This window comes from Pistacia vera, unplaced genomic scaffold, assembly GCF_008641045.1.
Source record: "Pistacia vera cultivar Batoury unplaced genomic scaffold, PisVer_v2 Contig310, whole genome shotgun sequence".
NCBI lineage: Eukaryota > Viridiplantae > Streptophyta > Magnoliopsida > Sapindales > Anacardiaceae > Pistacia > Pistacia vera.
The window spans coordinates 635,315-651,362 of NW_022196125.1; the positions used below are offsets into that span (position 1 = coordinate 635,315).

Here is a 16,048-nt window from a genome sequence, read left to right on the forward strand (position 1 = left end):
AAATGGAACACAAAGATTCAATTTAAGTAAAACGGTAGGGTTTTGACTTCGTTCGGATTATTTATGGGTTATACCTAAAAGTTACTATTTTCACATTCACATGCAATGGTTGTAAATCGATTCACTACTAGATAACATACCCTCTCGGGCTATGTTTTCCTATTCATCATTATTAACATTCCGCACCCAATTTGATGGTTAACAATTCTAAATCATGAAGCACAAGAATCCTAAATTGATTTCATTAATTCTTGAATCTATCTCTAGCATCCAATACTATAATGGTTATTACCCATGAAGCTTAACATGAATTATTTCTCACCATCATGTTCATCACATGCAACAATTAATTTCAGAGTACCACACAACCACACGTTATTCACATGAAATAGCATAAACTATATTCAACCCTTTCAACCAAACTACAATCAAAACCCTAACCCATAGAAGATTAGTTCATAGCTAAATTAACAGAATAAAACGGAAATCAAGTAACAAATAAACATAATGAAACTGAGATAAATAAAAGAAATCTCCCCAAAAGATGAATCTTCTCTGCTGCAATTGAATCTTCCCTTCACAATCCGAAAAATACAAGCTTTTTCTCTCTAAATTGTAAAAGACGGCTAACCTTACTGCCCAGAGATCCCTTCTCAAAGTTTTTCTTTTCTTTTATACCTATCCTAAAAACCCAGTCAAAAACAAACACACACACTGTGCGTTTACAAAACTTTAATTTTTGACTTTCGCCGCGGCGAAGAAGAATTCTTCGCCGCGGCAAGAATGAAAACCAAAATCGTTCTGCCCAACTTCGCCGCGGCGAAGACAATTTCTTCACGGGCGAAGCTCCTTCAAAATTCTGAAATTTACAGAACTGCCACTCTGCTTGCCTCTTCGTCCGATTCTTCATTTTCGACTCTTCACCTTGGAAACAAGCTTCATCGTGCATTGTCCTACTCCGGAACTCTCTCATCTTCTGGAATCCTTCCATTCTGAGTCAAAACTGCCAAGTTTGCCTTTATTTGCTAAAAGAGTCCATTTAACCTGAAACACGAAAAGTAGAGAATTACGCACCAATTCAGGTAAAAATGCACTAGAAAGTAATTGAAATCCGACAAAGAGATCATAAAAACTGTATAATTTACAGATTATCAATGGTTGATATGTGTATTTGGTAGGTTTAATATGGGCAGGATGGTGTTTTTCGATGACCAAAGTTGGAGGTTTGGTTGGTGGGTTTGATTGATTGTGTCGTTTTCCTCCTTCTTGGATTGACGACACTGAATGGATGTTTATGTGCTGGTGATTTTTTCCGGCAATTGCTCTACAATGAGCATTTTTTTTTTTTTAGATCAGAGATGGGTTTTATACCATATAAAAATTGGATATTTCAATTCATTATATTTACACTGATAATTATAGGATTTATATAGGGAGATACAATCTACAAATCTCATAATATGTCAATTACAATATACCAACATAATTAAGAGATTACAAGATATAAAAAATATTATAAGTATCCTAAAACTAACAAAATTAAGAGATTACATAATATTTTGAAAATATTCAGAAATCTCAACAAATGTGCCCCTTCTTTCAAGATCTTTGTCAGATTATGACCAAATCATACCCTAAAAGTTCCCTTTATCCTAAATCAAAATCTAAGATCTTCTTTAACACGTTACGAACAAGTGAAGTCCAAATTCATAATGTTACGTCTCTCCAATCTAATGTTAGAATGATATAATATATGAAAAATCAAAGAAAAGTCTTGATTCATCGATATAATTAAGCCGTGGGTCCAAACTCACCAATTATTAAGATAGCTTTCATTGATTAAATATTACATATAAATCTTTCGACAAGTCTGATATCTTTCAACTTTCTTTAAAGCTGGATTCCAAACATATATGATAGAATTCACCACAAGTTATCGTTTCTCTCTTTCGATTGGTTTCGCTAGCTCCTTCTAAAGACAGAAGAGTCCTTCATTTGTCTTCTGTGGATGAACGAAACACACCAGAAATGTCGAAGATCCCACCTGATATAATCACCGATATCCTATCAAACAACCCGTCAAGTCTCTCCTTCGTTTCAGAGCCATTCCAAACATGCTGCTCCTTAATCGACGGGCAAGATTTCGTCAAAATGCATCTTAACCATTCCCTCCGACCAAGTCCAATCTCAGCCTCATTCTCAAAGGTTTGCATCTCTATACTATGGAATTCGATACACTGGATGCCCCACTTGATCTCAACCACCCTTTGTACATTGGTGGTGGAACGAAGTTATTGGTTCGTCTAACGGTTTGATTGTTTTGCGAAACTCTACAAGATCTTGCTTTGTATAACCCTTCACTAAAAGTTAAAAAGACTTCCGGTTTGTGAAATTGGGTTGCAAAGTGATTCTTAGTCCTGGTTATGTTTTCTATGGGTTCGACACGACCCATTAAGGATGAATTATAATTATTGAGAATGGTGCAGTTTAAGGAGAATGATCCTGATGAAATTGTGTCTTCTTCTTTTGGTTATGAAGTTAAGGTTTACAGTTTAAAGACGAATTCATGGAGAAAAATTAGTAACTTGCCTAAATATTTACGTTATTTGTTTCAATTCTTTTACCATCTTATGTTTAGAAGAGGATATGGTGTTCTTGCTAGTGGTTCTTTACATTGGGTTGCGCCTCGGAGGCTGGAGCTTGTTGATGTGCCTAATTTGATTGTTGCTTTTGATCTTGTGAAAGAGGAGTTTCGCGAATTGTCACTGCCTGATTATGGCGATGAAAGTGACAATATTAATAAGAATTTTCAATTGGATGTGGGAGTCTTGGAGGGGTCTCTATGTGTTGTTTGTTACCGTGACCAAGTTTATGCGGATGTTTGGATGATGAAAGAGTATGGGGTGAAGGAATCTTGGACCAAGTTGTTTACTGTTAAACGGCCTGGAAAAATGAATTGTTTAGCATTCTTGAGACCTTTGGCGTATTCAAAAGAGGGTGATAAGGTTCTTGTTGAAGTGAATGGCGAAAAGCTGTTATGGTATGATTTGGAAAAGAAAAGACTCAGGAGTGTGAGGATCAATGGCGGTCCAGATTCATTTGGAGCAGAAATGTGTGTGGGAAGCCTTATCCCTCTAAATGATGGAGATAGTAAAATCCATGGAATGAAACAGAGGGAGAAAGAGGAAAAGAAGAAGATTACAAATAAGAAGAGGTAAAACATCTCAAACTTATACTTGTTCTACATAGTTCAAATTTTTTTTTTTTTTTTTAATTTCTTGTTCTAGCTTTTCTATAGTTGCTATCCATATGAGTAATCTGATTGATTTGTTCATAGTGCTGAAGTAGAGGTGTTTTTGAATTGGTCAGGGATAATTTCTTGTCTAAAGGGTTTAGGCTGGTTTTATAATCACCTGAGAATAGGAGCACCCAAAGTGAAAGAAGGTAAGCTCTAAATCTTGTATGAAATTGTTTTTACTTAATTATTCGCTAATTGGTTACTTTTGGCTAATGGTATTTTGGGTGGAAACTACAGGCCAAAATATCATATTTGGAGGACTAATGATCTCCCTTTTCTCTTTTTCACTATTTTGTATCCAGTTGTTTCTTGTTGCCGGTTTTTGCCTCAGTGCTTTATGCTTACACTTGAAGCAGCAGTCAACCACAGTTTTAGTACATATACCGGAATGTTCTTCCAAGAATTTTAGTTGTTTGGTTGTTTATTGTATTAATTTGAACATATTGTACATTTTCTTTGAGTGAAGGAAAAGAAAAATGGATCTGACTTGCCTTCTAAGAACGATAGTAACGCCATAAGTAGATCTTGCTGTCATATGGGATTCTAAAATTATGGCTTAAAAGTATGTTCAAACTGATCATGAAATAGAAAGTTACGTTTTGATGCTTACAAAAGAAAGTATGATTTAGTTCTTGAGGCCTAGTTTGTGTATGTTAATAAGATGCTTTATTTGAAAGCTCCAATTTCTAAGAAACATGGTGCTTGGGTTTGATCCTGAAGCTAAGTATCATGCGTAGTCCTAATTCCTTCTCCAATATGTGCTTTTTATTGCTTTGCAGAAGCATATGAATTTGGAGCGCTCTTCACTTTCTGTACTACCCAGCTTGAGTTCTAAAATTAGTCAAACGTCTATAAAAGTTAGTCACCTCACAGCATGCAATGGCAACTGTCAGGTTGAAACATCTGGGATCGCCACGTAAGTTCCAAATCAAACATATGCTCTAGACGTACAACATGCTACCAATCTAAAAGGAGATGGAGTTGAAAAATCACGGGCTATTTGCCCCAATATTAATGGCTGCTGGCTCTCTGAAATTAAAGAATGTCAAGGAAACTTATTAATGACAAAGCATCTTGTTGTTAATGTTAATTTTCACAAGTGTACGAAATCGTGCAAGTAATAAAGTATATAAAATATAGATATCGAATCCAAGGGAATTATTATTATCAATTACCAATTAAACTATCTTATTACTATTTGATCAATCCAAATTTTATAAAGGAAAACCTAAATTAAATAAACAATTGAATTTAAAAAGAAAACTGAAAAGAGAACAATTAAAATAAACCTTTGGGTAAAAACAAAATGACTAGACCTAGGGCATAGACTTTACACCAACTCTTATTCATATGTATAGAACTTTTATGCTAATTTTATTAAGCTTTTCCTACATGTCAAACTCCCTAAATTTCCAATAACTTTGTCTCAAACAATTATCAAATTAACCCCTAATTACTAACCCGAACTATCTCCAATCAGATTTAAGCAATTGGGGATCATTACGCTTCATGGAGTTTACAAAACCTCACAAGTCGTGGTAACCTATCTCTAGCGTTCGTTCAACCTATGGTTTTACTACCGTAGACCAACTAAGTATCATCTCTCGATCTCAACTTAGTCCATTAGTTCATTCAATTCTTAGGCCCTTAAGAATCAAAAGCATTAGGAATAATAGTAAAACTTAGGAAGAATTCTTAATACAAATTAACAATCAAAGATCAATACATAATTAAGAGATTGGGCTACATCTTAGCCCTAGAGAATAAATTTAGTTCATAATAAACATGAAAAAAATAATCATCTTTATTAAAACATTCATCATGAGTTTACAAGAAAAGAATAAGGAAAACTTCTCTATATTGTGAATTAAAGCTCTAGAATTTCTGTTACTTCTCTTCTCTCCAGATTTTTCTCCCTTTCTTCTCACCAAAGAATCCTCAAAATAATGCTAATAGACTTCTATTTATATCCCACAAGGTTTAGAGTTTGTTTTTCCTTAATTCTATTTGATTTGGAACCCTTAACCCTATTCTCTTGGCTAAAAATGGATAACAAGTTAGTGACTTCCGTGACTGTGCTGTGGCACTATGCTGCAGCATAGTAGTTACTGGAAAAAGTGTGCCGCGGCACAGTAACTACTGCCCTTTTCCTGCATCATTCCACTGTTCTTCAAAGATGTTGATTTTTGAACTCGATAAAGATGAAATTTGGAAAAGTTTTAAACATATGAAATGTAGCCCTTTGAATCATATTTCCAACGGTCTAAGAATTGTCTTAATATGAGTTCTACAGCTCAAGATATTCTCAAAATATCAAGGTATGCGCAAGCTAAAACGTAATCTAGAATCTTCTCTTTACTTCAACTTCCATAGCTTTTTCAATTCAACTCCGATTCTTGATCCGTTTGTTTTCACTCGTCACTCATTCCATTGCCAACATGCAAGGATTGGAAATCCACCATTGCTTTTACTGTGCAGGATCTTGCATGTTGCATCTTTACTGGCCCTCAGAGAAATGTAACAACTACGCACAGTTTCTCCATTAGTCTCAGAAATATTCAGTCAACTTTTCTTTAAAAAAATCTCCCCACTTTTCCCTTGTTTTACTTATTTTTTTTTCTCTTTATTTACCACACATCATGGCAAAGCTAAAAGATGGAATCATTGTCATTCATGGCGAGTGCTATGACTGCTTAATGCATATAAAAAATATGATAATAACCGTCTGATACAATTACACTATCAAAAACTATGTGCAATGGACCTTGAAATAGAAAGGCAATGTGGGTGCCTTCAAAACAAAATTATTACTTTGGTCCAGTTAGTCTTTTGCTAGTGAGACGTTCTAAGTGCTTATCGGAAGGCTCCAATTTCCAACACAAATTTGACAGGTGGTTTTTGGGTTTGATCCTGAAGCTAGGTATCAGTTTCTTCCTTTATACTTCTACTGTAATATTTTCTTGGTTTGGAAAAACTTGTGGATCAGTGCTACACTTATTCTTCTACATAAATTGCTTTTACATTCAATTACCAAAACCTGAAGAATAGGAACAAAGGCAAAAGATGTAAGTTGATAATTAAAGTGTACAAATTTCTTCTGAATAATGTTATGTTATGTTGATGCTTGATTTTGCCACTAACGACTTCACACGTACGCGTAAAGTGCTACAAAGTTATACGTGAGCTAATTAAACTTTGTGGGTGAGGTACTGTATGCACAATAGCATGCAAAGTCGTAAAAATAGAATTGACAAGAGAATTTTTCTAGTGGTTCATATGCTTAAAGCAAATCCTACATCCATTGTGATCTTTTATATAAATTTGTTCCTGGTCGTTAAACAGGGTTACAAGAGGTCGCGAACTGTGATATGATATTACAAGTGCTTAGTGTTATAAGTATTCTTAGAGAATGTCAAGCCAGTCTCTTTCTAGTAGTATATCTTTGTTATTTTATTTGTTGAATTCGTGAATGTCTGATCCTAATTTTGTGAGGGGAAGCTGCCTATTTCTACCTGTTGTGCTCAAGGTAATGATTACACTTTTGCAAGTGGCCTGATGCCATGCAAATCTCTCATGTCTTCCCATTTGTTGAGAACTCAAAGAATATCCTTAAATTAAATAAGGTTTGGACAAGTGTGTAAACAAAATTCATTCAGAGACAAATTTTTGAGTCGGTTGGGTTGTTCCTTTTGCCTTTGGTGACGTGGCATGCTCTAGATGGTGGAATACTTTCTTAAATTCTTATTGGTGCTTGATGATGTCAACATATATCAGCCCTTATTTTTCGCGTAACATGTTATATTTACAAATCCTTCTTTTGTATCTTTTATAGTTTCATGTTTCGCTTTATACAATTGGGATTCTCTAGTATTCTATATCTTTTTTCATGTCTAGCTTTCAAGATTCTTCTTGTGTTATATGTTTTAAGCCATTTTGCCAATGCGTGTTCAGGTCACAGATTATCAGTAGAATTACAATGAGCCAAGTTGAAATTCTGAAACAACATTCCTGGCTTATTATTTTCCCAAGACAACTAACATGCAACATGTGGAATGATATTTAAGAGCCAAAAAAATATTAAATTGATCGAGGAGCATTAATTCGAAGGACTACTGCTGAAGATCGAGGAGCATTAATTCGATTATGAAGAATCTTGTATAGTACATGTTAAATGCACTTGTAAAAAAGATTAAATTGATCTCCAATCTCTACATTGACCAATTGCCGCTTGTATTTTACTTGCATAATATTCAACTGAAAAAAAATCAGGAATTTTTTCTTAGATCTAAGAGACGAAAATGAGATTAAGATGAAGAAGGTAAGAAAAAGAAAGGGAAGAGAGAAAGGCGATAGAAAGAGAAAAGAAGAGAGAACAGAGAGAGAAAGTGGTTGGCTGCGCTGATGTCAGTAGCCAACGACAGCGGTCTCTCTCTTTGTAAAAAGAAGGAAGGAGTTGGAGATAGAGGTAGCAGAAGAAAAGAAAAGTGCTTGAGGAAGTGGGTGTGGGAAGGAGAGTGAGGAAATGGAGGAAGTGGGTGTTTGAAGAGAAGATGTAACACCATGTATTTTACGGAATTTTATTAAATTTTATTTGGTGATTTTTGGGGGTTAAAGTGTTAGATTTTGAAAGTTTGGAGGGAGTAAAGTGTAATAGCCGAAACAAGTGAGGACTAAAGAGAATTTACCAAATATTTTGCTGGACAATTATCAATCAAAGAAAAGAAAAAGGGAGAAGAAGAGAAAAACAGGGGGAAGAAGAAAGAGATGAGAAGAAAGAAAAGAGAGAAAGAAGAAGAACAGAAGAAGATTAGGAAGAAGAAAAGAAAGTAGGGAGAGAAAGATGAAACCGAGAATAGAGAGAGAGAGAGAGAGGAGAGGAGAGAGTGATAGAGGTGGCTGGAAAAGTAGCTATCGGCGAGCAAAAATCTGATGATCGAAAAGAGTGGAGGAAGATCAAGCATATGTGAGTGAATGTGTAAAGATGTGTTTGGTTGGGAGTGAAAGGATATGTTGTGTTTGGATCTAAGATCACCCTTTTACAGTACTCGTTCCTCTTCAGGCCTCAGCTAGCTTGTATTTTGTTTCTTAGCCTGCTGCGAGTGTTGAGATAGTTCGTACTACCGCATGGTGGTAGCTTCCTATTGGGACAGTACAAACGCTTGAGGAGCTCTAAGCGGGATATTATGGGATACCATATCATGATGCCCTGAGGATAAATTGTGAGTCGAGTATGGTTATCCAGTTATGAGTATACCATCCCAAGAATAGATTGTGGATGGTACCACCTTGAGGATAGACCATGGGTGGGATATTGATACATGACGCCCCGAGGATAGACTGTGAGCGAGGTTTTTCTACATGATATCATATCATGACACCTTGAGGATAGACTGTGGGTTGAGTATGGTTATCTTGTGATGATTTAGTCATCCCGAGGATAGACTGTGGGTGGCCTAGTTGGTTGTTTGTATTAAGGACCTTGGGTACTAGTGCGGTGGTAGTGGTGGGTTTTGTAATAATGATGTGAGGAGAGTTGGTTACCACCCAGCGGGTATAGGCTAGGGTGGAATATATGATTATTCAACAGATATAGGCTAGGTGGAAATTGTGGACACTTGGCAGGCATTGGTGTGAGTAAGAGTGGGTTTCGTGTTAGGAAATGCCTACTTAGCTTTGATGATAGGCATATCGATTGTTGTGAAAATAATTCGATGATCCATGGTAAATGGGGAAGTTTGTACAAAGATACAAATTAAGGATTTATCGTGTCCAGAAATTAAAAAAGGGAAGTGTGGTTTTGCTAAGGGAATGATTACGTGTTACATGAAGTGCAAGTGTTCTCTTATAAAAGTTTAAGGTTGAAGTTATTTTCATTTATGAACTATGTTATCCACTTATTGGGCTTTCTAGCTCACTGTTTTATGATTTTCCTCTCAGGTTTGCATACAAGGTACATGAGGTGCTTGCTACATGCTTTCGATTGGCCACAGATGCATGTTCGTTGACATGATGTTTGTACATATTAGAACACTCTGATACAGTGTTTTTATGTAAATTGATTTCTAATATTTACACTTTCACGATTATATTTTAAGTTGTACTACAGTCATTAAAGTTTTATGAATGGATTTTTATTAACTGTTTTTTTTTTTTTTTTTAAATTCACCCTCCTCTTAGGATCTTGAGTCCCTCATAGCACCTAGATCTGATGAGATAGGGAATACCTGGGAGGGGGCGTGACAGAAGATGGAGAGTGAGAAGAAGAATATGAAGAAGGGTGTTTTTGAGGAGGAGGAGGATGAGAGGCAGTGGTTGGGGTGGGGAAGAAAGATAATAAGGATCTTAAAAAAAAAAAAAATAGAATAATTGAATTTACCATTCTGTCCTGCTTCAGTTAAAGTTAACGAATGGATCTTAACTATGTGTGGGAATTTTTTTTTCAAACCTTTTAGGTGGAAAAATTACTTAGGCCAAACCTTGGGTTTACCATTTTGTCCTCCTTCCATTAAAGAATGGATCATGTGTTGTAACCAATATTTTAAAACCCAGACCAGACCGGTCGAACACCGGCCAGTTCGACCGATCCAATCGAGAGCCAACTCCCTATCTAGTCTGAGCACTAACAAAAACTGTTTATAGCTTATGACTCGGCTTGGGCCAGATTCGAATCGGTGGAACAGTAGCGAACTACTAGTTGAACCAACCTAGTGACTAAACTAGGTCAATTATGGCTACCGGTTTTCTTCCTTTAGTTTTTTTTTTTTTTTTTTTCTCCTCTCTTTCTTCTCTCTTTTTACTTTTTTTTTTTTCTTGGTTTGGCTGATTGAGGCCACCAAGGCGGTCAAATATGGCTGGCTGTGTGAGCTCAACGTCAGTCAGATCTGGCCGATTATGTGAGTTACAATGTTGACCAGATTTGGCCAATCGTATGAGCTACGACATCAGCCAAATCTGGCCGATCATGTAGCCCACGTGGCTGCCTTCCAATGACAATCAAACAAAGTAGAAGCGAAAATTGAGGAGAGGAAAAGGAAAGAAAAGAATAACGGACCAAGGGGCGACGGGAAGAGACAGCGATGTAAAGGAGGAAGTGGCGATCTTTGTTTCTTAAATTGAAGGGGTGTCTAGATCTAGATTTCTTAAATTTAGGTGACAAAGGATGTAAAAAATTGCAGGGGTGTGTTTACTGGATTTCAACTTGCAGAGACTGATGGAAATTTCTCAGGGCTGTGTTTGTTAGATTTCAAACTTGCAGGGATTGATATGTAACTTCTCAGGGGTGTGTTTGCTAGACACCGGCTGTCCGGCCCGACCGACCGGTCAGACTATCCAACCTGGGAATTAGTTGAGAGTGAGTTGATCTAAGACGGCATTCAAATTAATTATTCAAAGGGTTTTAAGGGAGGAGGATGCTTGGTTAAACTTAAACATATGTTTGACCACTATAACATTTGGCTTACATTAATGAACCAATCCAAAATTTCACAACATTCTCATCTTACAGATACATAATAAAACATTATTTCAATAAGTCTATATCTTTATCTCTGCCTGTTTTACTCTCATCACTCTTAGCAAAAACAAAAATTCTGACATCTGAATTGAAAACTATGGTTGAGTAAGGAATTTGTTTAGAACCCAGATGTATCAATGACTACTGAATTGCACATCTCCAATAACAATGGAAAAATAATATAGAAGAAGTCTGGATCACCCAAGGCTTTTATAACTTGAAAGCATGAAGAAGGATTTTGTGGAGCCTTGTATGTGTGGCTTTTCCATTCTGAACCGTTGGATCCTAGTTTCTAGATTATCCAACTTTCGATGCTTCAACTTCAAGTTGGCTTGGCTTTTTGGAGCTGGCTTACTATTCAAATCCGAACCTTCCTTCTGAAATCCAAATACTTTTGTTTTTTTATTATCAGTTTATTGTTTGTTATTGCTAGTCGATCATGCTTTTGCGAAAGTGAATTTCCTAAGGAGATTGTTGAAGACACAAACACAGCTGCTTCTGTTTTAAATTAAACTAAAAGACAATTCACAAGTTGGAAATTTTATTAAACTTTTTCTTTCAAGGCTGTGGGTGTGGTTTGCATAATTGCATTATTTAGTCTTTGCTTTGCTTGTGGATTAGTTTAAACTTTAGAGTGAGTTGATCTAAGGCGGCACTCCAATTAATAGTAAAAAATATGCCCCTTCTTTCAAGATCTTTGTCAGATTATGACCAAATCACATCCTAAAAATTCCCTCTATCCTAAGTCTAAATCTAAGATCTTCTTTAACATGTTGTGATCCAATGAAGTCCAAATTCATCGTGTTATGTCTCTCCAATCTAATGTTAGAATGAATATAATATATGAAACATTAAAGAAAAGTGTAAATATTTTTTGTCTTCATTCATCAATATAATTAAGCCGTGGGTCCAAAACTCACCAATTATTAAGATAACTTTTAACGACAAAATGAAACTAATCATAACACGGTATGCAAATATGTCAAGTAAGATGTATTGTTTTTTGGAAGCATTACTTATGGCATCTCATTGCCTCGGTTATTCCTAGTTTCTTTTCATTAATTAAATGTTACATATAAAATCTTTCGACAAGTCTGATAATCTTTCAACTGTGTTTTAAAGCTGGATTCCAGACATATATGATGAAGAATTCACCACTCGTCATCGTTTCTCTCTCTCGGTTTCGCTAGCTCCTTCTAAAGAGAGAAGAGTCCTTTCATTTCTCTTCTGTGGATAAACGAAACACACCAGAAATGTCGAAGATCCCACTTGATATAATCACCGATATCCTATGCAAACAACCCGTCAAGTCTGTCCTTCGTTTCAGAGCCATTTCCAAAACATGCTGCTCCTTCGTCGATGGCCAAGACTTCATCAAAATGCATCTTAACCATTCGCTCCAAACCAAGTCCAATCTCAGCCTCATTCTCAAAGGTTTGCATCTCTATACTATGGAATTCGATACACTGGATACCCCACTTGATCTCAACCACCCTTTGAACATTGGTGGTGGAACCGAAGTTATTGGTTCGTCTAACGGTTTGATTGTTTTGCGAAACTCCGAACAAGATCTTGCTTTGTATAACCCTTCAACTAGAAAGTTAAAGAGACTTCCAGTTAGTGAAATTGGGTTGCCAAGTGATTCTTGTAGTCCTGGTTATGTTTTTTATGGGTTCGGACAGGACCCCATTAAGGATGACTATAAATTATTGAGAATGGTGCAGTTTAAAGAGAATGATCCTGATGAAATTGTGTCTTCTTCTTTTGGTTATGAAGTTAAGGTTTATAGTTTAAAGACGAATTCATGGAGAAAAATTAGTAACTTGCCTAGATATTTACGTTATTTGTTTCAATTCTTTTACCATCTTATGTTTAGAAGAGGATATGGTGTTCTCGCTAGTGGTTCTTTACATTGGGTCGCGCCTCGGAGGCAGGAGCTTGTTGATGTGCCTAATTTGATTGTTGCTTTTGATCTTGTGAAAGAGGAGTTTCGCGAATTGTCACTGCCTGGTTATGGTGATGAAAGTGACAATATTAATAAGAATTTTCAATTGGATGTGGGAGTCTTGGAGGGGTCTCTATGTGTTGTTTGTTACCGTGACCAAGTTTATGCGGATGTTTGGATGATGAAAGAGTATGGGGTGAAGGAATCTTGGACCAAGTTGTTTACTGTTAAATGGCCTGGAACAATGAATTGTTTAGCATTCTTGAGACCTTTGGCGTATTCAAAAGAGGGTGATAAGGTTCTTGTTGAAGTGAATGGCGAAAAGCTGTTATGGTATGATTTGGAAAAGAAAAGACTCAGGAGTGTGAGGATCAATGGCGGTCCAGATTCATTTGGAGCAGAAATGTGTGTGGGAAGCCTTGTCCCTCTAAATGATGGAGATAGTGAAATCCATGGAATGAAGCAGAGGGAGAAAGAGGAAAAGAAGAAGATTACAAATAAGAAGATCGGGTAAAACAACTCAAACTTATACTTGTTCTACATAGTTCAATTTTTTTTTATTTCTTGTTTTAGCATTTCCATAGTTGCTATCCATATGATGATATGAGTAATCTGATTGATATGTTCATAGTACTGAAGTAAGGTGTTCTTTAATTGGTCAGGGTTGATTTCTTGTCAAAAGGGTTTAAGCTGGTTTTGTAATCACCTGAGAATAAGAGCACCTAAAGGGAAAGAAGCTGAGCTCTAAACCTTGTATGAAATTGTTTTTGGTGAATTATTCGCTAATTGGTTACTTTTGGCTAATGGTATGTTGGGTGGAAACCATAGACCAAAATATCATATTTATTAGTACATTATGATTAGAGGACTAATCATACCCCCTTTTTTTTCTTTTTTTTTTTTTACTATTTTGCTTCCAGTTGTTTCTTGTTGCAGGTTTTTCCCTCGGTGCTTTATGCTTAGTTGCTTACACTTGAAGCAGCAGTCAACACAGTTTCAGTGCATATACCTGAATGTTCTTCCAAGAATTTTAGTTGTTTACTGTAAAACAAAATTTCCTGTCAAACTTAGTCACAAACGTTGTATTAATTTGAACTTCTTGTACATTTTCTGGACTTGCCTTCTAAGCACAATAGTACCGCGATTAATGGCATCTCCAACCCACGCCAAAATGGCGTAAAAAACACCAAATTGGCGTGGGTTGGTGCTCCAACCCACGCCAAAGTACCATGCCAAAATGGCATGGCATGCAGCACGAATAAAATATATATTTCTTTTTAATTTTGCTTTTTTTGTTTTTTTGTTTTTAATTTTGTTAAGTTAATTTGAGTATTAAATTTTACATCAAAAATCACACCAAATTTGAGTATTTGTATTTAATTTAATTTGATTATTATTTATAATAATAAATTCATAATAATGATATAATTTAAAAAATGATGAAAAATTAAAAATAGAACTTTATTCAATGCAAATATTAAACTACAATAACTCAAAATAAAAATTAACACTAATTTAAAAACACTAAAATTAAAAGAAAATACAACATAAACTAAACACTATTCCGATGGATTGATCATTTGTGGGAAGAACATACTAATTCGAAAAATTAAATTACTATCAATATGAAATTTTACCTTTGTGTTGTTGTTTTTTTTTTTTTATCATTTTATATTAGATGTAATATTTTTCTATATTAAATGTAATGTTTATTTAATTAAATAAATGCTTAATTTTATTAAATTAGTATAATTTTCAAAATAATTATTATTTAATAAAACTATCATTCCTAATATTTAATTAATATATACAAAAATAATGAGTGAAATAGATTAATTGTTGATTATTACAATAAAAGAAAAAAAAAATATTCTTTTTGGTATAATATTTGATGTTGTGGATTGGAGATAAAATAGTGTTTTGCACTAAAATTTGCACCAATTTGGTGCAATGGGTTGGAGATGAAGTAGATCTTTTTGTCATATGGGATTCTAAAATTAAGGCTGAAAAGTATGTTGAAACTGATCATGAAATAGAAAGGGTAGTTTTGATGCTTTCGAAAGAAAGTATGGTTTATTTCTTGAGGCCTAGTTTGTGTATGTTAATAAGATGCTTAACATGCTTTATTTGAAAGCTCCAATTTCCAAGAAACATGGTGCTTGGGTTTGATCCTGAAGCTAAGTATCATGTGCAGTCCTTTCTCCTTCTCCAATATGTATTTTTTATTGGTTTGCAGAAGCATGTGAATTTGGAGCGCTCTTCACTTTCTGTTCTACCCAGCTTTAGTTTTTAGCAGTGTCTAAAAATTAGCCACCTCACAGCATGCAATGGCGAGTGTCCGGTTGAAACATCTGAGATCGCCACGTAAGTTCCAAATCAAACATATGCTCTACACGTACAGATTAACATGCTACCAATAATTTAAAAGGAAATGGAGTTGAAAAATTATGGGCTATTTGCCCCAATATTAATGGCTGTTGGCTCTCTGAAATCAAAGAACATCAACGAAACTCATTGATCAGTGATGACAAAGCAACTTCTTTAGTATTTGATAATGGTGGGTGTGTCACTGTTATATTCATTCAATACATGCAAGGATTGGAAATCCACCATTGCTTTTACTCTGCAGGATCTTGCATCTTTAATGGCCTTTAGAGAAGTGTAAAAACTACGCACTGTTCCTCCATTAGTCTCAGAAATATTCGGTCAATTTTTCTTTAACAAATCTCCCCACTTTTCCTTTGTTTTACTTGTTTTTTTCTCTTTATTTACCACACATCATGGCAAAGCTAAAAGATGCATTAAGGTTGAAAATTAGCGAGTGCTATGACTGCATACTGCCTATTAAAAAAATATGATAATAACTCTTTGATAAAATTACACAATAAAAAACTATGTGCAAATGGACCTTGAAATAGAAGGCAAGGTGGATGCCTCCAAAAAAAAATTACTAAACAAATTGGCGAGTGCTTTAGGAAGGCTCCAATTTCCAACACAAATTTGACAGGTGGGTTTTGGGTTTGATCCTGAAGCTAGGTATCAGTTTCTTCCTTTATACTTCTCCTGTAATATTTACTTGGTTTGGAAAAACCTGTGGGTCAGTGCACGGTGTTACACTTATTCTTCTACATGGCTTTAGCTGTTTGTTACTAAACAATAGTCCAAAAGGGCCGTTTGGATCATGGGTGAATAAGATAACGGGGTAATATTCATTTATTTGGTAAGATTACTGTGTTTGGTTTATAAATAATAAAATATTACAGTAATCTTTTATTGCAAATAGTGGTTACTG

At 35.3% G+C, this 16,048-nt stretch overlaps 1 protein-coding gene and 1 pseudogene across 1 annotated transcript; both read left to right on the forward strand.

Annotated features, from left to right (window-relative positions):
- The first annotated feature begins 2,028 nt into the window (after positions 1–2,028).
- On the forward strand, positions 2,029–3,871 carry LOC116136295 (annotated as a pseudogene).
- Positions 3,872–11,894: 8,023 nt separating this feature from the next.
- Positions 11,895–13,619, forward strand: LOC116136339 (F-box protein CPR1-like). Its single transcript, XM_031422048.1, has 2 exons — positions 11,895–13,266; positions 13,419–13,619. The coding sequence occupies exons 1-2, from the start codon at positions 12,065–12,067 to the stop codon at positions 13,456–13,458; spliced, it is 1,242 nt and encodes a 413-aa protein (XP_031277908.1). The 5' UTR covers positions 11,895–12,064; the 3' UTR covers positions 13,459–13,619.
- The last annotated feature ends 2,429 nt before the right edge of the window (positions 13,620–16,048 follow it).

Bases quoted from the DNA above. Each gene is read 5' to 3' on its own strand.
- LOC116136339 (XM_031422048.1), top strand. From the start codon at position 12,065: ATGTCGAAGATCCCACTTGATATAATCACCGATATCCTATGCAAACAA. The intron at 13,267-13,418 runs GTAAAACAACTC...TTAATTGGTCAG, and splicing joins ATTACAAATAAGAAGATCGG to GGTTGATTTCTTGTCAAAAG.